The following is a 23,188-nucleotide window of genomic DNA, read 5'->3' as shown; positions in this document are numbered from 1 at the left end:
TTTACTGCTGTTGCAATAGAACCGTATAGCAACGAATTTTGTGCTTATTGCAACACTTTATTAGTATTACAATAGAAACGTTGTTGTAACACTTTTAGAAGTTATAGTAACAGAAATAACGTGTTACAATAGGCTACTGTAATATTTTTTTTATAACATTTATGTAGTTAAAATGTTACAAAAGTATTTTATTGCAACAATTATCTGCAACACATTTGTTATATTGTAATGCATTCATATTTTATTGGCAACACTTATGTGCAACATTTTTTATTACTCCATATTGCAATACCCTATTTGAAATTTATATATACCATTATCAAATCATATCAAACAAAAAATCACATTCAAATTTCCTTGATTATAATTTAGTAAAATTAAATAAGAAAGAAATATAAGAATGAAAACTAAAAAAAATCCTGTCAATTTTTTACAAGAAAAATCCTAGTTGTAATAATTTCTAGTAGATTGTCCGTAATGCTTGTGCACGTTCTTTCGCCTTTAGTGGTTCTGCAGGAGTTGGCTTAAACATATATGTTTCTCCTTCTCACTTATCCATAATATATGTGCACGTCAATAAGATATACAACAAACATGATTCTTCTGGGGTGACAGAGCCAGTGGAGTAACTTAGCGCGGATGGAGATTCACATGATCCTGATTTGTAAAGAGCATGCAACTACTAAGACCAAATAATTCTTTCATCTTCAGTATGCAGAGCAACATCATTTTCTGAATGGCTACAACATCATCAGGAGTAGCTTTCAGCTTCAGCAAGTGACCCTTCAAAATTATAATATTACATCAAAAGGCAAAAGCTCATCTCGAAATAGAGGTTAGAAGTGAACAATTATTTTGGCATCTATTACTCATCAAAAAGGAGAATGAAATCACAGAGAATAGAAATGAATACTATATACCTCTAAATTTTCTAGATAATCTTGTATAGTCCGCATTGAAATATAATCTCTGCTATTATTCACCGCTCATATAGGATGTACAAACCAAGTTTTACCAGCATAGACTGGTAACTTTTGCAGGCTCCTCAAGAACTTGCTAAGATGCATCTGCCTAGCTGACAGTTCTCCATTTCCAGAAAAATCTATCCTATACAGAGCAGTTGCACTGTCCACTACCACTAGTGCAAACCTAACCATAAGTGTACAACACCAATTAGCTAACGGAAGTAATATAAATTTACTGGTTATGTACTAACTGTCCTCTTAAATGAATAAAGTGCTAGTAGCATTAATTTACTGGTTAGCTTATTGGATGTTGTGGCCTGCGACTGCTGTGACAACTTGTATTGATGTAGAATGTATTGCAAAGTCTGTGTCTTTAAAATTCTACGTAAAGCTCATCACTTAAAATATAACATTTCATTATTTCAAAATATTTAGTTCATGAGTAACCTATTAGTGCTCTTTGACTGCCAACACTAATATTAAATACTTGTCTTCAAGTTCTAAACAGAGGACCATAAAGCATAATTAATTTTATTGGATTAAATGCAACTAATACAAATATATTCAACCACATAACAGTGGTATTTTGCAACTGCAGATCCAACTGGATAGATGATATACTCAAGTACTAAGCTTGTTCGACTGAATTCTTATCATGGACTGACTATAATTCTTTATTCAGGAATAGGCATACTGCATATTACTATGCCACACCTATATAGACCCCTTGAGGTGGACGTCTTTATTGACAAATATCAGCCGATTACCATTTAATTACGCCACTACCGGCTCCAGGAATCATGTACCATTATTTTAGTATTCGATATGTGAGCAGATAAAAATCAAAGGCATGACACATAATAGAAAAGAAGACCTGTCATTCCATGCAATTCCAAAATAAGAAGTTTGCTATCATTATACTGTCCCACTTCATTACTAGAAAACAATCAACGACTAGTAAGGAATATATCGTAAATTAACACAAGGTGAATGTGAGTTGAATGGAAGAAAGACTTACATAAAAGGATCAGAAATAAGACTTACATATAAGGATCAGAGTCCAAAATAGAGTCCAAGTGGTGGAGGAGTAAGTGGGATGGGTCTGCTTCAGATACCTCCTCCATTTAATATATTATTATAAGAATTAAGTAGGGGTAATTTGCAGAGTGAATTAGACTAACATCTGCACTGCGATTGGAATAAACACGGTGATTGTATTCAAGAATATAACAATACATAGTAGAGCAAATCTATTGCCCTCTTACCAAAACAACCCCCAAATTAATTTCACTCACCTTCTCCTATCATCATCCGAGGTCAGACTTAACACAACCTTGAAATCAAATGCTACTGTTACAAAAATAATTTGATTTTAAACGAGAGGCTTTTTAGTTTGCAGAGAGGGATGGCAATCAGAGTCCACTCCGCGAATACAGAATCATATCCCTGTCGATCAATGGGATAATCAATTGAGTTGACGACTTGACGCGGAAAAGATAATACCCGATATAGAAAATTATAAACAGCAAGAAGCGGATAAAAATGCTAATATCACTTTATTCAGATATATATATAGACTATGATTTAGCCTTAACCTTTTTTCCTGTGCATTTTCGAGGAACTTGAGGTAGTACTCTCTTTGTTCTGGAGTACATAGCATAAACTGACCCTAATTAATCTTTACATTTGAGCAAGTTGACCATCCGTGTCTCCTCTGTATATCCAAACACTGATGCCACTGCTCATGAGTTCCTTAATAACAGGCAACACTTTTTCTGGGCTTATCAATTAATTCGCTACACAAGGTGAATTAATTCACTACCATATGTGAATATTTAGTAACAATATATATCCATCGAGAATTTTTATTAATGTGGCTAATTAGTTAAGAGTTCATATTCATCAAATTCCACCAGTATTCTACTTTATCATTTGACTCCACAAAAAAAACCAATCAAATCAAAAAAAATAAACACAAACTACTTCATTGTAAACACACACACAGAGTTTCAAAGAAATTATTTCACATAATTCATTGCAATTTTTCAACTTCACATAGAGACTAGTTCACTAATCATCAATCCAACACACACTGAGGCGGGAAGAGATCGGAGAGAGGGAGAGCAAGCGAAAGAGAGAGGGAGGGGAAGAGAGAGAGGGAGAGGGCGGGGGAGAGAGAGAGAGGAGAACACCTTTTTTGTTAAATTCAGTGAGGAGTTGAACTTGTTTGCCAATAAACTCGATGACCTCATCCGCAACCCAGGCAAAGTCTCTGTCCTGAACCCACACTTTCGAACCCCTACGCAGACTCATCTTCTCCACCTCTCTTCAATTTTGCATCGCCAGATTTGAAACGCCTAAATGTGAATTTACAGAAACCCTAGAGAGAGACCTAGAGAAGGAGAGATGTTTATTTTTTGTAGTAAAATTTTATTATTTGTAAAAATGTGTCAATACTAAAAGTTTTGGCCCCAATATTTGAAAGCCCGCTAAGTATAAAAATTGAAATCCCGCCCAAATTTTAGCTAAATTCGTTGCAATGTATTGTAACGGTTTTGAAAGTATTGCGTTTGATCTAAAATTTGTTTTTGCCACTTTTGTTTGTAACACTTTTACATATTATGCAACACGTTTTAAAATATTGCTATAGACTGGTAAATTTTTTATCTATTGCAACATTTTATGCAACACAAATGCTTGTTGGGGTTGCAATAGCCCATATTTGGTGTAGTGGGTGCGTTGCAAAAAGTGTTTTTTATACTAGTGAATATCTAATTTAGCTTAATTATACATAGCCATGGGGAGTAAACTATCTAAAAATTGAATATTCTAATTTGTGGATAACGAATATGGGTACATGCTTTCATGTTTATGGATAGAATATACATGTTGATAGAAGAAAATGGCTTTTGGGCTTTGAAAACCTGAGTAAGAGAAGTATATGCAAAACAAGGCAATTAAGAAAAAGAGAGAACTTAAAGTACAACTACAACAGATACTTGAACTGCATTTCCTTAGTTTTTAAGTGCTAATATGCTCCATATTGGTTCTGTTATTTTACACCAACTATAAGAAAGATTGTAGAAGGGGGGGTTGAATACAATCTTTTACAAAAATAAAAGATTCAAGAACAAACACTTTAGAACAATAAACAGAAAACACCAAGTATTAAAAATACGGTGGATTGAATGATCCACCCGTGAGATTTTATATTGAAGAATCTGTGGATTGATTACAATTCGCCCAGCTGCAGGTTCATCACTTGAATAGTTTATAACTCTCAGATATTCTCTCAAGTTTTTCGAACAAGTTCAACTGATGCTTCTAACTTGGTTATATACTCCAAGTTTTACAAAGCTTTTTAACTAGATTACAAATTGCACTCTAATCTAAAAACAATGCTGCACATCTTTGTCTTATGCATGCTTTCTGAGATGTCTTCATCTTGATTTGATCCAAATTGCATTGCATGAGATAAGAATGTTTCTGCTACTTCTTTATTTTCCTAATCAGGCTTCCATGTCTATTTTAGTGTAATTCGATCCATGTGATTTGTCAGACTTAAGCTCTTGTCACTTTCAACTGCTCTTTGCTTCATCAGTTGAAAGCTCTGGTTACTTTCAACTGCTCTTGACTTCATTAGTTGAATGTTGTGCTAGACTCATCAGTTGAACGAATTACATACTTCATCAGTTGAATGATGTTCCAGTCTCATCAGTTGAATTCCTTAGCATCATCAGTTGAATACTTTGTCTTAAGTTGAATGCTTGGTTTTCATCAGTTGAAACATGATCTAGTCTTCATCAGTTGAATAGTTACATATCATCAGTTGAATATCCTTCACTTAGATAAAATTACATGGCATTGGATATTTACAATTAGTCATCCCATTCTACCCATCCGTTGATAATTCCCAAAGATAAGAAATATAACAATTTCAACTGAAATTTGATAAAGATTCTAAGTAAGACATGTTACAAAATGTTTATGTTATCATCAAAAATTATTGATTCCTAATAGGTTCTTTAGGTCCTTGTAAAGCTATTTATATATAGCTTATAATACCGGAAAACCCTCCGGAGGCCACTACCAATCTTGTCATCTTTGTAGGAAACTATGGTCAGATCAAAAAGTAAGTCTAGCAATAAATGACTTTTTATATGTTTTCAGCGATGTATTACCTCAGATGAAAATATTGTTAATGCATAAATAGCCATCAATTAAGAATTGTAGGGGATCTATCGCAGTTCCAGTCAATATATCCTATAATATTAAATTTTTCAGAGAGACATCTCATAATAATAGCAACAGCTTTTTGGACTAAATAGTTGGAAGGATGACTTGCTATCTTGTTGGGTGCAGCAACATCCAGTTGTACCACAATTCCGCAATAGGGATGGTGAGGATAATGTTCCCTACACGGTATATACTTTGAGAAGACTAGGAAAGGTAAAAACAATGTATTCAATATGAAACAACCATCTTTTAATTTTCAAACCAAATCAAACATTAAAAATAATCTCTTCACATAGATAAATTCATCTTGACAATACAAGGAAAACATCACTTAATTAAAACGTTCAAACATTGCATTCATATAATTTGCAAATAAAATACTGGCCAATATTACCCAACAATGTATGCCACTATCTATCTTGCAACCTTCTTCCCCTTGGCCAGGTACATTGCCCCTCTAGTCACAAATATCTTTTTACTGTTGTAATCCCAAGTTAGGATTTTGTGATCATACACCACTCTTAATTTGTTTAGCAGATTTTTCCGATTGTCCAGCAAATTTTTCTATTATATAATTAGCCGTCGAAAAAACAACTATGCACATATTAAAATCTCTCGAAAACAAAAATGTAATTAAAAAATACACTCTATGTCTGGAGTCCTGTCCTCCATCTAAATAGGTTTCCCATGTACGTCTCCATGTGTATCATTACAAATATCCCACAGTCAACAAAATTTGCTTAAGCTTGCCAACCAAATCTCACCATCATTGGGCTTTGATACAAAATATCACTCTTCTTTGATAGGTTGTAAATTGATATCCAGTCGCAAAATCATTCATGCTAGATAGAAATATATGCAAAACAACACAACGGAAACATGCAATATCATTGATATATCATGATTTTCTCCATTTTATGTTAAAATTGGCTATGTAATTTAGATGAATTCATTTCGCTAAGAATAATGTAATCTATTAGGTTACATTTATCCTAACTATTTCTCCACTAAATGATAATTCAAATAATAAAAAAATCTAAATGGATTTTGCCTAAAGTGACAGCGATCGAAAGATCCCAAAGCAAGGAAATAATATATATATCAAAAAATCCGAGAAACTAGGATTTTATTACGGATTGAAGCGGACTTTGGTTTGAGCATATTGTTATCTTGGAGGTATGATAGATTCTGCAAGGAATTTACGTCGTTGTGCTTGCTTATGACTTTTTAGACCACCTCAATTTCCAAGTCATATCCTGGGTTAGATTATTTTATATGATATGTATGGGTTGCTATCAGATTAAGTAACTATAAATTTGGATTATTACCTTTTTTTAGCTTTAGTGCTACTAATTTATTCTTAAAATCCTAATATTTACCATTTGAGTGCCTTCATTTCCGTCATCCTTATTATAATCTTGCAACTCTCCTGTGTCTTTGTTCACCTCATCGTTTGGAACAAAACTTCAACCCTTGTCTTATCCGCAAGCACTGAACCTTGTTGGAAAGAAAAAACCAATATATCTGTCAACTTTAGAACTCGTTGCAACTGGATCTAAACTCATAAACTTTACCAATGTTTTGCCTCGTCTGCCTCTATAAGATCAATTATTTCTTTACGTCAAACACTTCTTTAGTCCATTCAAGTTTTTGACGTTCCCAGATCAGCATATCTGACCACCCTCGATATGATGGGAACATTGGTGGTACATGAACATACTTCTTGTTATGAATTATGCTTACATATAGGTATTGCAATATTGCAAGGCATAATCAAATACAAGACATAAGCAGTTTATACCCAATTACAGTTTCCTATCGGTAATAAAATTATTTATTAGTAAAAAACTCACAGTCAAGATTGGTAACAATCCTATGTAATATTTTTTCTTCACAGCAACCAAGATACTTGTGAAGTTTTCAACTTATCAATAAAAAGACGACACCAGTTATATTAACCACAATCCTCCAAATCAAACTCTAATTTGAGCACATCCCTATTTAGGTACCAGTTTTGATGACCCTCGACGAAAAAGTTATAGATCATTAGCAAGAAATTTAGCGTATATGTCATGTTTACAGCTTTTCTTCCAATTATCAAGTCACCACAACAAAGAAATTGCAGACCTAGTCATGTAATTAAATCATGAAAAAAAAATGTGTCCGATCACCATTTTATTAACAATGGCCAGGCTAGTAACTAGAATACAAGGCATAAATTAACATTTTTATCATTTTTCTAAATATACTTGGCCATTAGAGAAACAATATGGGTCAGAATGACTGCAATAAAAAACAATTAGTCATAATATACATAGTACATTGTAAGTTTATTTTGCATATTTCTACATGCATATCCAACTAAACAACAAAACCCCTTTACTAATTGATAATTGGCTCATCCAAAATTAATTTAAGCTAGCCAAATTCATCAATTCGTCACAGATTGTTACTAAAACTGACATGCAATGACCATTTAAGCAACATTAAACCATGAAAACAACATTACAATCGAAAATTTAACAGATCACTTGTTTATGCTATACGTTTGATCGAGACAAATCTGAACTCATTCTTCTCGTTTCTCAGCAATATATGCGTGAAATGTAATCACTTGATAGATTCATTCTGCACTTGCTCTGTAGTTCTTTATCTCTCCGTGTTTATCTCTCAGAACTTTGGTGTTGATTAAGCAAAGAAAATTTAGAAGAACAATGGACTGGTAACTGTCCCTTGAACCACGTATTTTACGGGATTACGATCTTGTGTGTATACGATTTGTAAGCTAATCAATAGTTTGGAAATATGCATTAGTTTTTTATTTAAAAAAAATTGCAAGGTGTCCTGCCGATCTACCTTTCAGTGTAGTTTTAATCTAACGGTGCGAGACATGGCCTTCAAATACTCCAAGAAAATAAGTCTCTAAGGATCCCAATATCATGTATATACGATGTAGTCTTCAATGGTGTAAACGTACACGATGTAGTCTTCAAAGGCTACATCGTGTACGTTTACCATTTTTTTAACCTAATACTATAAAAAAACCTACAAACGAAACCCTAACATTAGATTATGTAACGTTATAAAATAACGTTATTGTATCTAAGATTGGAAACCCGACACATATAAAATATCCCTTAAACTTTATATCATGTAGCGTTTTATGGTTATAAACTAACCTACATGATACCATGTTTTAACGTGGTATACATGATCATATTTTCAGGATGTGATATTTAGAGCAATTCTCTTCAATTTTAGACCCTTTTCTCCCGAAATATAACATTGCTTATAATCATGTTTTCTCATATGAAAGTTTAAAATTATGAAATTTGAATGTACAGTGAAATTTGGCAAGAGAAAAAAGAAAATAAAAAATTTATCAGAAAGAAATTACACGATTCAATGTAAACTATAACTATCGTCAATTTTTAAAACACTGTGCACTTGTTATACCAATACTCAAGGGGTAAGCAAGGAGCAACAACGGCCGGGAGAGATCAGACAAGGAGGTTTATTTTGATTTTACGTTTCTTGTCCGTAAATAATAAGAAAATGTGTAATATAAAATATAATTACCAAAAAGAGTTGGACTTGACAGTGCCCTTCGTCAAGTCAGAAAATTCTTACTATCAAAATATACTAAGATTATGTTTGGAATGAAGTGGGAGTAAATGAAATGAAAAATATGAACAAAAATTATGCAAAATTATAAGATTGTAGACATGAAAAAAAAATAATTTTCTATAACTGCAGAACAAATGATGAAAAATAAAATTGAGCATTCCTTTAGAAATATTATCTTGGAATGGAATGAAAGACGTGAAGATTATAAATATTTATCAATCTTTCTTTAACAAGAATTTACATTTCATTTTATTCCCGCCTCATTTCATTTTGTTTTTTTATCAATCTTTCATTAATGAAAAAATAAATATCATTTTGTTTTTGCCTCATTTCATTCAATCAAGTGACCATAGATCACATTTTCTCTCCCAACTTAAAACTCAAGTATTCATGTGATGAAGTTCAAAAGAAGTTTATTTAAATGTTATCCAATATAATATAAATACAATATTATGAATATTGACCTCTACTTATCTCCTAGTGGAATAAAGTGACATGAAAAATTAATTCATCTACTACCCTTATCTCCATTTTTCGCCGTTTACTCAGAGCTCTCAAAGCTCTATCTTGGAGTTTTCATCAATAGGTCTTCCAATTTCGAAAAGTCAGTGACTTTGTTAATGGAACTCGAAGTGTCCATTGTCTTTAACGTTGCAGTAGTTTGATTAATCTTCAAGTAAGGAAGCACATATTTCTTCATATCTTCTAAAGAAATTTCAAGATGTTTCCCTGATAATGTTATGAATTTCACCTTTCCAGCTTCATCTAATGTTCTCAAACCGATCCAATCTTCAATATAAAGCCTTGTCTGCACTTCCATCATATATTACATTCAAGACAAGAAATGCATAGATTTTTTTAAAACCTTCCTACATCCGAAAAATATTGAATCTGATTGTGAAGCCTTACACAAATTTTCTTGTTATCAAACATAGGATATGAACATATAAAATTTCTTAGTCAAATTATATTAATATGATTTATAAAGCCTTCTAGAAGACATGTTTTTGTTAGAGCTAATAAGAAACAGTAGCATACTACATATATGGTTATCAATTTCAAAAACAAAGTTACCTTTTGTGCAGGCAATATAGTGCTCCATGATCCATCTTCGTAATAACCAAACAAAGATGTTTCTTTTGGTATCAAAATTGAATCTTTCTCAAACTGAAAGATATTAAAAATAACTTTTTATTGAAGATTATTAAACAACGACAATATAGCTACAATAACTACCAACGTTTTTTATTATTTCAACCGCATCCCCAAATATAAATCTTTGTAAAATTTAATAAAGGATTGAACTTGCCATGATGAGCACCAAATTATGCAAGCTTGTAAAGCGATTCTTATAAGTCGAGTTTCTATCTCCAGCAATTTCATTGTTAAGCTTTGGAAGAAACTTGCATTTACTCAAGTACTCATCAATTTCCTGTTATAGTTTATAGTTTAGGGATGGCCTTCAAATTACTATAAGTACATAGGAATAAATTACACCTGAAACTGTTCTTAAGACTTGAAGAGGCATTAGATTATTTCAACTCACCGTTGGAATTTTAATATATCCAGCCGGTGCTAAATGATCCTGCAATGCATCACGACATTAATTTGTTCCAACCGAATTTAATTATTAACAAGAAATTATTAATTTGCGTGTTGTTTTCTTAAAAAAGTTTATGATTAGAATTTATGAGAGAGAAAATTAAGAATGACATCTAAACCTGGAGATATTTGCTATAAATTGCTGATTTGATCAACATGTCCACAAGTTTGCATATTATGTCCGTCTACATAAAGAAGAAATGTCAAAGTATAAGTGCAATCTTTTGCAGATTATGCGCCAAATTTCATGTCAGTTACTAGTAACTAGTGTATGCAAATATTAAAAATTAAAAGGAAAACTAAAATAAAGGACTTTGATATGTACCGAACAAAATGGGACAGATGCTTCACCGGCATGAGGTCCTGCCAATGATATAAAATTCTTCACCTATTTTTTAATCATGGAAAAGACCCATTAGCTAACAAACCGTGGAAACTAAAATTACGGCACCAAAATAAATTGCAACTTCACAAGCTAGCGAATATCTGTCATTTACATGACAAATTACTGTCAGTCGCCTACATAAGCATTTGAATCGTTTTGATACTTGGTATTTTCTAGTTTCACTTTTGTATGACGAAAAAAAACACTCATTTTTAAAACTAATATGTGCTTTAGGACTGAATACTAGACTGTCTCCCCATTTTATAGTTCAATTTGTCTTCATGCCCTCCTCTATAATAAGCCACAGAGTATTACATAGAATTATTTGTTCTGTACTCATCATATGTCTCTTTGACAGATTTTGGTCAAATCGACTAAACTCTAACTTTAATTTATTTTTTAGACATCAAAGAAAACCTTGAAAATTATACTTGTATACAAAATATTGTATTATATTATAATAAAATTGTAAAATCAGTTAGTCATTTTGATTATTTATTTGTCTACAAAGACATCTAAACAAGAACAATGAAAGAATACAATATTTTTGTTCGATTGAAAATATGTCTTGTTTGCAAAGTGAGTAGTTTAAATCACCATCGAGATTAAATTGTAAGTACTATACGAATAATTTTCAACAAGTTATTCTTACAGGAGGTGCTCCGTCACAGAACTCAATGAGTCCTCGCCCAACCAAGTTACCCTGCACAACAAAAGTATATGGCAACATGTTCAAGATGTTATAGAATAGAGTATGACCATCTTATCTATATGATAATCTCATTCCAAAATAGTTAAAAATATTTTTAAGAATTTCTGCCGAAAGTCATCAAATAAACATTTTTCTTGTAAAATTCGACGAAATAGCGATCCATATAACACAAGCTAGTAACACAGCCAGAGTATTATAGTTTCGCTTCTAGCATATTGCTTGTGGAATCAGCCCATAATCTTGGTTGTCACATGAGACATCATAATTCATTAGCTATATACCCATTTTCAAGAAAAAAAAGCTTGTTTCTAACCTGGGAAAGCCCAACAATATTGTAACCTTCATTAAGTTCACTCATTGTCTTGACCTATTTAAAGCATACAATTCAGTGTGAAAAAATCAAAGCCTTAATTTTGACTTAGAATATGATTACTGAAGCACTATTTTGTAGTTAAGCACCTTTTGACAAGCAATTTCAACCTACAAATAAAGCAAAATATGTCAGTTTACTAAAATCTAAGATAATCTACTTGAAGTGACTCAATTGATATTTCTTTAAAATAAAAATTTAAAACTCACCTGTTCTTCAAGAGGCATAAACCAGGAATCCCATTCCCCGTTTCCAATTTCGCTATATTTGTAAAGAGACAAAATTTAATGAAAATTTCAGGATATGAGAACATAATGAATTGTTTTTCCAGCGTTAATAAATGATTTTTTGTGTTATTAAGTGATTAAGCGCTTCTAAGATTATAAGATAGATTCATGTTGTGTTTTGTTTGGGGTGAATGCATTTGGAAGGAATTTAATCATATTTGAAATAGACCATGGACAAATGTTTAAAAGTTTCATCCTTTCCTTCATTCCACTCCCTATAACTAAAACTAGAGTTCAAAATTTCTGAGTTTGAGAAAGGATGTTCCTTTCTCTAACGTACTCATTTTCTTCTCAAATCTGATCATAAGAAAGTTTTCACTTAGGGATAATTAATTTATACGTCCTTGAACTTTGGCCCATTTTTGATTCGCGTCCTTGAACTAAGTTTGTCAATTTATGCATCCTCAAACTTTGTAAATTTCCAATTCAGGTCCTTCCGTCAGTTTTTGACTAACGGAAGTTAGTCAATTAGGGTTTTCAATTTGAGGGTTTTTGATTTGTTCATGGATTGATGAAATTGATGGTATGGGAAGTTTCGGGAGGTCAAACCGAACAGATTAATGTAGGTTTCAATGATGGAGGATTGCCGGAATGGTGGCAATGTCTCCGCCGGCCGGAAAATGGCCATTGATTCCGGCCATCATTCCGGCAATCCTCCGCCATTGAAACCTACATGAATCTCTTCGGTTTGACCTCCTGAAACTTCCCATACCATCAATTTCAACAATCCATTAACGAGTCAAAAACCCCCAAATTCAAAACCCTAATTACTAACTTCTGTTAGTCAAAAACTGACGGAGGGACCTGAATTGGAAATTTACAAAGTTTGAGGATGCATAAATTGACAAACTTAGTTCAAGGACGCGAATCAAAAATGAGCCAAAGTTTAAGGATGTATAAATTAATTATCCCTTTCACTTACTCGTTTGTTTTTACAAAAATTTATGTCCTACCTCCATTATTAATCTTTCTTTCTACTAAAATTTCATTCCATTATCACCAATCAAACACAACTATAGGGATATAAGCTTTACAAGGGAGCAATAGCATCACAGACATATTCGAAACAACATGCATGTTTGGGCAAAAGGAAGCCAAACTTATTTTAATAAAAAGCAGGGTTCCATTTTTCTTGGCCTGTTCGTGTTAATTAAGAAGGAAAAGCACTTCTAAGAAGCTCATGAGATAGTAGGAAGTCAAGGAAATTAGTATTTTTTATAATTTCTACCTCCTTTCAAATAACACTCTCCTTATTTAAATTATCAAACACTAATTTAAATTACCAAACACTAGTCTAAGTAAATTTATCTAAACACTTAAACAACTTATAAGTAGTCACATTATCCGAACATTTTAATAACTTGCAACTCCAAACCTACTTATCACTTATAATTCATTTTTTATGTTAATTAATAGGTAACTTCTTTTAACATTATCCGAACGGCCAACATAATAAAAACGGCTTATATTATTTGCGAATTTACAGCAACTGAACAATGTGCATACATGCAATGTCCTTGAGCCCCAGACCAATTGCTTAAAATGGTAGTAAAATTCCCAACTCCATCATTGTTGCAGTTATCTAGAACTCCTGCCACATTATTTACATACATAAATATAGGAAACTTAAAAACATCATCAGTGCTCACAGGTTTTCTCAAAGAATCAGTAGACAGGCATGTAAATGAGCATGCAGAACTAAGACACAATAGTTGTGTTTATTCAAGTTTTATAAAGCACTTTGCGCTCACAATAATTAGAAATTGTCAATAGGTTGAAAACCAGTGACTCCGAAAAGAGAAAACAGTACTTATAAATTTAAGTGCAAGCATTACGATCATATTTTACCTCTGCTCATGAACACATCCGTCCCGTGTAATGCTTTGGAAGTTTGTATTCAATCTGAATAATTTTAGTTCTTTGATTCCCTCACCTTCCAATTTAGCAATGCATTACCTAGATATATATCTTGTGAACTTATCATAGTTAATTTGCTCCATGTTTATTTATACTAAACTATAATAACCGTATAGTAGTGTACAAGGTTGTGTTCAATAGGATGGAATTGAATGAGTGGAAAATAGAATGAAAAATTATATAGAAGTTATATGGAGAAAGGAAAAAAAAATGAGATAATATTTACTAAAAATGAATGTGTTTAATTTTCTTGTGATAAAGATTGTAACATGATGTAGAAATGGAATGAGCATTACTTAAAAAACATGTGCGTTGTAGTTAAAGTAGAATGAATTGAATGACCTAAGGAATGAAAGTATAAACATTTTGTCTAATCAACGTCATTTTAAAATGCAAAATTCATTCGATTCTCTCTCATTCCATTGTGTTCCATTCTATCTAAGTCTAAGTGAAAACAACATAAGATGTAGTGCAGTAATCTATCTTTTATTTTTAAATTGCTTTTTCTTTGCATTAATTTAAATACTAAATAAACATACATATAAAAAAAGAGCTTACTGCACTTTGCAACCCTCTACTTTGCTCGGAAAACACTTTGGTACATAGACTTCTAAACGTGTCAGTTCGCCGTCCAAACTTCTAATCCGTTAGCAGTTTGCCCCATGCCGTTAACTTTGATGTTAAAAATAGTTTACAGCAGTTTGCACCCCTAACTTTATATTTCGTATTAGTTTGCATCCTTGAAACACTTTTTCATTAAAATCAATCATATTTCGTTAAAAACAGAATCAAGTATATTTTAATTTAATAGTTTGTATCTATAAAAAGAATTTTTATAATACAATATCAAAAAAAAATGCTTAAGTTTGCTAATTAACTAATTGAATAACTGAGCAAAATATTTGAATTAAAAATCATCACTAAAAGTACGAAATAAAGACTAAATTTTATTTTATTATATTATTTGACAATGCAGACTAAAATTTATCTGTTCTAATACTTTTCGGATGAGTCAGAGTCGAACCTGGGGTCTTCCGGGACAACAGAGGATAAACCCACCACTTGAGTCACTAAAAAGACGATTTGAGAAAATGTACACGAGACTACAATTAGATAACTCAAGTGGTGGGTTTATCCTCCGATGTCCCGGGAGACCCCAGGTTCGACTCTGGCTCATCCGAAAAGTATTAGAACAGATAAATTTTAGTCTGCATTGTCAAATAATATAATAAAATAAAGTTTAGTCTTTATTTCGTACTTTTAGTGACGAATTTTTGCTTCAAATATTTTGCTCAGTTATTCAATTAGTTAATTAGCAAACTTAAGCATATTATTTTTTTGATATTATTGTATTATAAAAATTCTTTTTATAGATACAAACTATTAAATTAAAATATACTTGATTCTGTTTTTAACGAAATATGATTGATTTTAATGAAAAAGTGTTTCAAGGATGCAAACTAAAACGAAATATAAAGTTAGGGGTGCAAACTGCTGTAAACTATTTTTAACATCAAAGTTAACGGAAAATTTAACGGAATGGGGCAAACTGCTAACGGATTAGAAGTTTGGAGGGCGAACTGACACATTTAGAAGTCTATGTACCAAAGTGTTTTTCGAGCAAAGTAGAGGGTTGCAAAGTGCAGTAAGCTCTAAAAATAATAAAAGACACCAGCATAATTCATCTTATACTTTTCTATAAATGAAGAAAAAAAATAATTTTCAATTATTTAAAAGAAATAAAGCTACCCTAAATAACATATATTAGTAAGATAGATGATAAAAATATATATTATTTGTATCTATTTATAAAATGTAAAAAAATAATGTAAAACGTCTAAAAGAATATAATCCATCGGTCAATAATATTTAATCAAATTTCAATACATTATCATAAATATTTTCACATAGAAATATTCAAAAAAAACATATTTATACGGGACAAGTCTCGGAAAAAAATCACCCCCTCATTGTCTAAAACCCGAGCCCGCCCCTGTAATCAACCAAACTAACCTATGAGGATCTAAACTCGCGACTAAACTGATACGGCGATAACAAGTAGACATTAAAGATGACACAAAGCACAGCATGATAGTATTTGTTTTATATGTGAATGAGTTGCAGGTGATGCATAATACGAGACAATATCAAAACAACTTGACAATGAGGAAGGGTGAAAAGCAATAAGAAATTAATATTACCATGAAAGACCACAAAAGGCAGAGCACTTGTCGTTGCTGCCATCAAACTGATGAAGATCGTGCACAGCTTCATAAGCATTATTAGTATTATACAAGATGTCAGGGAGAGAGAGAGAGAGAGAGAGAGAGAGAGGGAGAGGGAGAGAGAGAGGGAGAGAGAGAGGGAGAGAGGGAGGGAGAGGGAGAGAGAGAGGGAGAGAGAGAGGGAGAGAGAGGGAGAGAGAGAGAGAGAGAGAGAGAGAGAGAGAGAGAGAGAGAGAGAGAGAGAGATGAGAGTCGAGAGAGGGATGGGAGAGAGATGAGTGTTTGGTAGCTGGGTGTGTTAGGTGTTGCAAAGAAATGGGAGAGTGAAGCAGGAGAATGGACGTACGTGCCGTGTGTGGCATTTATAGTTGACGATAACGAATCTACCTACTTTTCAAATTAGTTTTAAAATATCTTTATGTATCATTTATTCCTATGTAAAATATCTAAAATACATCTCGTCGGTTAGTGTTAAGAAAACATAAACGTTGTGTTTGACAGGGTAAATGAATATGAAATGAATGAAATGAAATTTGAACTATATAAATGTTTATAAATTTCATTCATTCCTTCATTCCATTCTTTACTCCATATATTAGAAATCACACACCGAATTGCGAAAGAATGCTCCATTGTGTACAGAGTGTAGTTGAAAAATGAAATTTGCAATTTAAGAAATGGAGTTCAAATTATAGAGGAGAAACTCCATACATTATCATGGATATGCTACATTGTTTACAAACATTCTCCTGGAGACCTTGACGGAGATCAGAGCCAATATGGTGGCAGTTGGCACGAAAATGACATCAGGTATGCTTTTAATTATGCTTAGCTGCGGCAAGGTCTCTCCGGCTCTTTTTGCAGCCATTGCTGCTGGTGGCGTTACTAGTCCAGTTACAAGGCTAGTCTCATCAAGTTTCCCAAGAATTACATTTTTTGTCATGAATTCAGTGAACAGCTTCTTTCTTTCGGGTTCCTTTTTTGCTTCTTTCCACTCTTTGAAACATGCCTAATTCGGGAAAAAATAATAATAAATCACAACGTTTTTTATGAGTTTTTGTGATTCTGATGCAGTTTGGGCGTAAATTACAATGAATTATTACCTCCACGTCCTTCTGTGGTGGAACATCATAATGTTTACCAGGCAATGCTGAGTTTATGGTGCTATACAAGATAAATGTTCAAGTTAATTAAATATATATGAAGTTCTTTGAAAAATAAAATTATGTAGAAATCTTACTCAAAAATATCGAGAATCGCCTTTTGAAAGTCCTCCAAATTTTTTATATCTTTTTCAATAAATTTTCTGTAAAGTGTTCCCATAACCAAGCTGAGCATCTGTGTTGTAGGCAAGCCTGTCACCAAAAGAAAGAGGTTAGAATGCAAGTTTAATGAGTTTCAAATGAATAGAGTTAAAACTGTTGCATACAAAACACAGAAAGCAGAACATAGTTGAAGGATACACACACCTTTACCCATGAAGCTCATGAACATACCCATATTTAAAATAAGAAGCAGATTAAATTCAATAGGATGACTATGTAAGACTATATAGAGAGTTAAAAGAAGGTATTGAGTGCCTTGTTAGGCTTAGAATTACTGTGAAGCAAGGAATACAAGACCCTTTGTACATTTGATTCCTTGCTTGGAGCTAAGCCTTTGGATAAATTGCTTTATCCCCAACTCCAAAGCCTGAACAGGAAACACTTAAAACAGCATCATCTTCAATCCTGCCAAGTGCCAAACTAGATCTATCTCCTGTGATGGTCTCTCAGATCATGGTCAAGTCCACTAAGCACTGGCTGCAAAAGCCCACTCAGCATCGTATACAATATAATTTAAGAATTTTTTTCCTTCACAATCCAACTATACCCGGAGTCTTCGAATTAGCTGTAACATCCATACTGAAATATCTTGATTACACTTTTAGTCACCAGCAGTTCAGCAAATGAGATCAACAACCTATGTCCCTATAGGCTACTCGGTTTACATCCTTCTGGTTTGAAGTTAAGAATTCATCATACTTATGTCTAACATCAATTGGATATAAAACAATATTACAAATGTACCTGGGAATGCTCTTTTAACACATCAGACAGACTTCCATATCCAGTCACTGCACGGGCCAATTTGGATCGGTATCCAAGTAGTGCAATATATTGAGACATGTAAACCGATATCTGTGTTTGAATTCTGCACCTGAACTGATGCAAGTCAAACAATTAGCAACCTCGCATTATTCAGTCTTTTCCTAAAACCAACTTATGGTTCCCTGACCAAAGTTACATTCCTTTTGTTAGTTAGCAAGTTCTTTTTCTTACTCTAACCATGAGTTATTTAGAGGCAGGACAAAAATTTATTCTCCCAAAACCTCAAGTTGTTAGAAGGGCTTAACAGGATCATACATAAAGCTAAACAAGCAAGCTAACATTGGTAACCTCTTTCTGCAACAAGAATGATATAAAATATAAAGCCTGTAGAAGACACATGAAGATATAATCTCTGCACTAAATAGAATAGAAACAAAATGAAAGTCAAAATGTACTCGTTTATGTTTTAATCTATTTGAAGCTTCAGCTTAATGATCACCATTCGGATGGTTATCATCTATTCGATCCTGTTGGGCATCTTTAACATACAAGTGAAACCGTCCATTTTCTTCATGATCATAACCAACTCTATTATGAACAATATTCATATTTGCTCTATGATCCCCTTCAATCTCTCTATACCTATCCAAATACCTCTTGAGTGGCTGAGCATAATTGTCGAAACCAAGCCTGTCAATAGCCCAGACAATATCATCCCCATTGACAGTTTTCCGCCTTTCCTTCCTGCACTTTTCGGATGCTTCACCTGTCACAAAGCTTATGAACTCAGAAACACACTCCAGCATTGTTTCTTTCCCTTCTTTGGCTATCTCTGCATTAGCAGGCAAGATTTCCTTCATGATTCGCGCCACGTTCGCAATCGGCAACAGCTGATCTCGTTCATAAGGCTGAGGAGGTTTACTTGATGAGCCAGCAGCTTCTGAATTTTTGCTGGTCATTGTGGAGCAGAACAGGATACTTTGTGAAGCTTAATGGTCAACCTTATAAGTACACACACTTGATGGAATCTTGTGTGTGTTTCTATGTTGTACACGTGGGGCCTGTGTATAGAATAGATTATGTCATCTTCAATGTCCGAAAACATTAAGGATTCATGCAAATACATGTACAGAATGCGGATGCTGACAATGATGCATGACAAGATTGAAGTCCAAATGGTTTAACCATATTAAAGTTGTTAGAAAACATACTATAATGTGATCACGTAATGCTCGGTTTTACATCCTTCTGGTTTGAAGTTAAGAATTTATCATACTTATGTCTAAAATCAATTGATATAAAACAATATTAGAAATGTACCTGGGAATGCTCTTTTAACACATCAGACTTCCATATCCAGTCGCTGCACTGTCCAATTTGGATTGGTATCCAAGTAGTGCAATATATTGAGACATGTAAACCCATATCTGTGTTTGAATTCTGCACCTGAACCGATGCAACTCAAACAATTAGCAACCTCACATTATTCAGTCTTTTCCTAAAACCAACTTATGGTTTCCTGACCAAAGTTACATTCCTTTTGTTGGTTAGCAAGTTCTTTTTCTTACTCCAACCATGAGTTCTTTAGAGGCAGGACAAATATTTATGGACAGGACTCCCCAGTCCCCACTGCCCTTCTGCAGCCACAGACTCCCTTTAAGAATATTTCAAACTTCATGTAACTTACTTCTTCTCCCCGAATACCTTGAAAAGCAGTCCCGCGTTACAATAATTCTTTTGGCCTTTAAATTAAATACTTACATTTGTAGATATGTCAAGAAACTATAATAAGGCAACCTTAGGTTTAAAGAAGACTTCTTTCAATATCTCAATTAATATATTTGCTCCTCATGTTCATATGTAACTTCTTTGAGATGGAATGAATTAAACACCAGTGTGGGTGCACAGTATCTCCGGAAACAAATTCGCATACCCTGCTATCAACCTCAATGGAACTACAACCAACCTCTTTCTTTGTTCCTTTCCTTCTCATCACCCCTTTAATTTCCCTCACATCTCCCCATCTTCTCTCGAGGGCATAAAGGTTCCTTAACATGATATAGTTCCCATCACTCCAGGCTTTCCCTGCAGCCATCTTCTTTAATATTCTCTCAGCCCTTGCAACATCTTTACGATCATTGCATGCAGACAGAAAGGTACTCAGTATTATTTCATTTATTTCATAGGGCATAGCTTTTATTAACTTTTCAGCTTCCTCCAAACACCTAGATCTGCCGAAAAGATCTATCATGCATCCATAATGCTCAATTTTTGGGGTTACTTTTAGTTCCTGCATTTCTCTGAACCACCTCATACCTTCCTCCACTAGACCTCCATGACTACAAGCGGACAATACACCGATCATGGTGACATCGTTTGGTTTAAATCCCTTTTGTTTCATTTCCGAAAATGCTTCTAATGCTTCCTCAGCACGGCCATTGACTGCCAGCCCATTTATTAGAGCATTCCAACTAACTACTTCTTTGTTTGACATTTTGTCAAAAGCTGTTCTTGCTTTTGTAATTTCGCCACATTTAGCATACATATCAACTAGTGCAGTGCAGACATTTGCATATTTATCAAGCTCCTTCTTTCGGACATAGTTGTGAATCCAACAACCCAGATCAAGAGCACCTAAATCAGCAACAGCAGGAAGAACACTAACTATTGTAACATTATCTGGTTCAAGCAAGGTTTCTGCTTGCAGTTCACGAAATAGTTGTAATGCTTCATGTGATTCTTTATTTCGGCAGTATCCTCCAATCATGGCATTCCACGAGTATAAATTTTTTTCTGGAATCTCATCAAACAACAACTTAGCGGATACCACATCCCCAACATTACAATACCCATCAATCATACTAGTCCACGACACCACACTCCTTTCTGGCATCTGATCGAACAAACTCCGAGCAGAGTCTACATCTCCCAACTTCACAAAAACATCAATCATCATATTATATGCAGCCGTATCCTTCTCAGGCATTTGATTAAATAAATCCTTTACACTATCCACATCCCCAGATCTTGCATATCCCCCAATAAGAGCAGTCCAAGAAACTTCACTTTTTTCAACCATTTCATCAAACAATTTTCTAGCACAACTCATATTCATACACTTCGCATACATATCAATCAAGGATGTCGACACAAACAAATAAGAACCAAACCCACTTTTTACCACATGATTATGTATCTCCATCCCTTCCCAAAACCACAACTCAGAACTACACGCTTTCGCCAAATTCAAGAAAGTAAAACTATCAGGAACAAAAACAGTCCCTCTCCTCAAACCCCTATACAAAATCAAAGTGTCATCGAAATGACCATGACCCACATAAGCTTTCATCATCATATTGCAAAAAAAAGCATCATCTCTATGAGACCTTTCATCAAACAGCTGGCGAGCATACTTAATTCCTACCATTGAAGCCACTGTAGTAATGAATTTAGTGAGGAGATTAACATTTGCTTGGAGGGAAACTTTGATCATCAAAGCATGCATTTGGAGAAGTAAAGTTCTTGAGGTTCCTTTTTGTTGAAGTAGAAAAAGGCATTGTCTTTCTCTTGAACTCCAAAGTGAATTGTACTGTTGAGTATTATGTACTTGGATTTCGCCGCTTTTAAGTTGCTTCTCACCAGCTTCTTCTTGTACTAGTCTGGTGATATTTTTTGTAAGCTTCTCATTTTGTTTAGTTACCATCATCCTTTGTATCCAAGTAGCTAATGTATCCGGATTAAACATGCTTAAATGTTTGTAGATTACAGTATATATGTAACTCTAGTGAGTGCGAGAAATTTTGGCGATACAGCTATTGGCACTGCATTCATTACGTAGTGAACTTGCAAGTTGCAACAAACATGCGCTCTCCCTGTCCCTGCCAACTTTATAATCGAGAAGTTAGTTAATATTTGGAGTGATCCAGGTTGTGTAAATTAACCACGTATGGTTAAGGATGTGAAGTGGCGCTGATATCCCCTTGACATATTTGTCTTGGCCAAATTCATCAAAAATTTTGAAGGGCACCTCATGAATACATCATAGGTTGGGAAAGGCATTCATCCCGCCCCAAACAACACCATCCGACCTGAGCGGGCTCGGATCAGGGATGGGGGCAGAGAAGGATTTATAAAAAATTCGGGATCGGGGTGGGATTTGGGGCTAGTGTCTTCCCACCCGATTCCCGACCCCGATTGTATATATATAAAAATAACAATATATTTAAATATATTATATTAATATATTATTAAAAATAGATACTTTTTATAATATTATTGAAATTAAATAATCTTTATTTTTGTTGGTCGATTATAATTATATGATAATATAATATCTTTTTAAAATTGTCTTTTATTTATATTATAAATCACTTTTAATATGATTTGTTAAAAATATGAGATAATATCATTTTATTAGTATATTAACAATTAGCAGTTTGTTTTCTTGTCAAAAAGTATATTATATATTATAAAGTTATTAAAAAATAAAATTCCTCAAATCCCTGCGGGGATCCCCGTTCTCCGTTCGGGGCGGGGATCAGGGAGGAAAAATATTCTCGTGCGGGGTTCGGGGCGGGGTCTATCATAGGTGAGTGGCGCCACTTAAGATTTTTACTTAACAAAATAATACAACACAACAGAGTGGCGTCTTACTGTGAGCGGAGGGAGTTGTGGAGTGGCGCCAAGGTTGATACATTGACCATCAGTTGACCTTAAGTGTCGCCAGTTCTACGTGTACGGTGTAGGCGCCACTTGGGACTTAGAGATTTACA

The 23,188-nt window shown here is 33.7% G+C and overlaps 4 protein-coding genes and 1 long non-coding RNA gene across 10 annotated transcripts; all 5 read right to left on the bottom strand.

Annotated features, from left to right (window-relative positions):
- Positions 1–327: 327 nt before the first annotated feature.
- LOC108200278 (uncharacterized) lies at positions 328–3,472 on the bottom strand. Of its 2 annotated transcripts, XR_010287968.1 has the most exons (3): positions 3,158–3,424; positions 921–2,411; positions 328–783 (listed from the first exon to the last, which is right to left on the bottom strand). It is a non-coding gene; the product is annotated as an uncharacterized LOC108200278 (long non-coding RNA). The 2 variants fall into 2 exon arrangements; XR_001802646.2 differs by having other exon boundaries at positions 921–3,472.
- A 5,752-nt stretch (positions 3,473–9,224) lies between these two features.
- Positions 9,225–16,669, bottom strand: LOC108200795 (uncharacterized). Of its 4 annotated transcripts, XM_064084034.1 has the most exons (13): positions 16,303–16,669; positions 14,033–14,140; positions 13,691–13,775; positions 12,107–12,158; positions 11,987–12,007; positions 11,841–11,894; positions 11,468–11,518; positions 10,756–10,818; positions 10,550–10,615; positions 10,375–10,413; positions 10,138–10,260; positions 9,903–9,995; positions 9,225–9,636 (listed from the first exon to the last, which is right to left on the bottom strand). In XM_064084034.1, exons 2-13 carry the CDS (start codon positions 14,040–14,042, stop codon positions 9,391–9,393), a joined length of 903 nt encoding a protein of 300 aa, XP_063940104.1. In that variant the 5' UTR covers positions 14,043–14,140; positions 16,303–16,669; the 3' UTR covers positions 9,225–9,390. The 4 variants fall into 4 exon arrangements, with proteins under 4 accessions (XP_063940104.1, XP_063940102.1, XP_063940105.1 ...); XM_064084032.1 differs by lacking the exon at positions 14,033–14,140; XM_064084035.1 differs by lacking the exons at positions 10,138–10,260; positions 14,033–14,140.
- Positions 16,670–16,972: 303 nt separating this feature from the next.
- On the bottom strand, positions 16,973–18,089 carry LOC108200233 (uncharacterized). 2 transcript variants are annotated; one of them, XM_064084767.1, is made up of 4 exons: positions 17,949–18,089; positions 17,567–17,681; positions 17,430–17,490; positions 16,973–17,335 (listed from the first exon to the last, which is right to left on the bottom strand). In XM_064084767.1, exons 2-4 carry the CDS (start codon positions 17,662–17,664, stop codon positions 17,042–17,044), a joined length of 453 nt encoding a protein of 150 aa, XP_063940837.1. In that variant the 5' UTR covers positions 17,665–17,681; positions 17,949–18,089; the 3' UTR covers positions 16,973–17,041. The 2 variants fall into 2 exon arrangements, with proteins under 2 accessions (XP_063940837.1, XP_017223797.1); XM_017368308.2 differs by lacking the exon at positions 17,949–18,089 and adding an exon at positions 17,796–17,934.
- A 27-nt stretch (positions 18,090–18,116) lies between these two features.
- LOC108200232 (pentatricopeptide repeat-containing protein At2g44880) lies at positions 18,117–22,576 on the bottom strand. The gene is made up of 2 exons (XM_017368307.2): positions 19,737–22,576; positions 18,117–18,230 (listed from the first exon to the last, which is right to left on the bottom strand). Exon 1 carries the CDS (start codon positions 22,159–22,161, stop codon positions 20,245–20,247), a length of 1,917 nt encoding a protein of 638 aa, XP_017223796.1. The 5' UTR covers positions 22,162–22,576; the 3' UTR covers positions 18,117–18,230; positions 19,737–20,244.
- LOC108201289 (nuclear transcription factor Y subunit B-4-like) lies at positions 18,905–19,375 on the bottom strand. The gene has a single exon (XM_017369581.1). It carries the CDS (start codon positions 19,373–19,375, stop codon positions 18,905–18,907), a length of 471 nt encoding a protein of 156 aa, XP_017225070.1.
- Positions 22,577–23,188: the final 612 nt, after the last annotated feature.

Source organism: Daucus carota, chromosome 9 (assembly GCF_001625215.2).
Source record: "Daucus carota subsp. sativus chromosome 9, DH1 v3.0, whole genome shotgun sequence".
Taxonomy (NCBI): domain Eukaryota; kingdom Viridiplantae; phylum Streptophyta; class Magnoliopsida; order Apiales; family Apiaceae; genus Daucus; species Daucus carota.
Note: the sequence above shows the minus strand (reverse complement) of the source record. Positions and strands in the feature narration are given on the sequence as shown.

Excerpts from the sequence above, each read along its gene's own strand:
- LOC108200795 (XM_064084032.1), bottom strand. The coding sequence starts at position 16,381 with ATGCTTATGAAGCTGTGCACGATCTTCATCAGTTTGATGGCAGCAACG. Across the intron at positions 12,008-12,106 it reads TTATGCCTCTTGAAGAACAG|GTTGAAATTGCTTGTCAAAA; the intron begins GTGAGTTTTAAA and ends CTTTATTTGTAG. Across the intron at positions 10,261-10,374 it reads GATATATTAAAATTCCAACG|GAAATTGATGAGTACTTGAG; the intron begins GTGAGTTGAAAT and ends AAACTATAACAG.
- LOC108200233 (XM_017368308.2), bottom strand. The coding sequence starts at position 17,826 with ATGGGTATGTTCATGAGCTTCATGGGTAAAG. Across the intron at positions 17,682-17,795 it reads CATGAGCTTCATGGGTAAAG|GCTTGCCTACAACACAGATG; the intron begins GTGTGTGTATCC and ends TTTTGGTGACAG. Across the intron at positions 17,491-17,566 it reads GCGATTCTCGATATTTTTGA|CACCATAAACTCAGCATTGC; the intron begins GTAAGATTTCTA and ends TATCTTGTATAG.
- LOC108201289 (XM_017369581.1), bottom strand. The coding sequence starts at position 19,375 with ATGACCAGCAAAAATTCAGAAGCTGCTGGCTCATCAAGTAAACCTCCT.
- LOC108200232 (XM_017368307.2), bottom strand. The coding sequence starts at position 22,161 with ATGTTTAATCCGGATACATTAGCTACTTGGATACAAAGGATGATGGTA.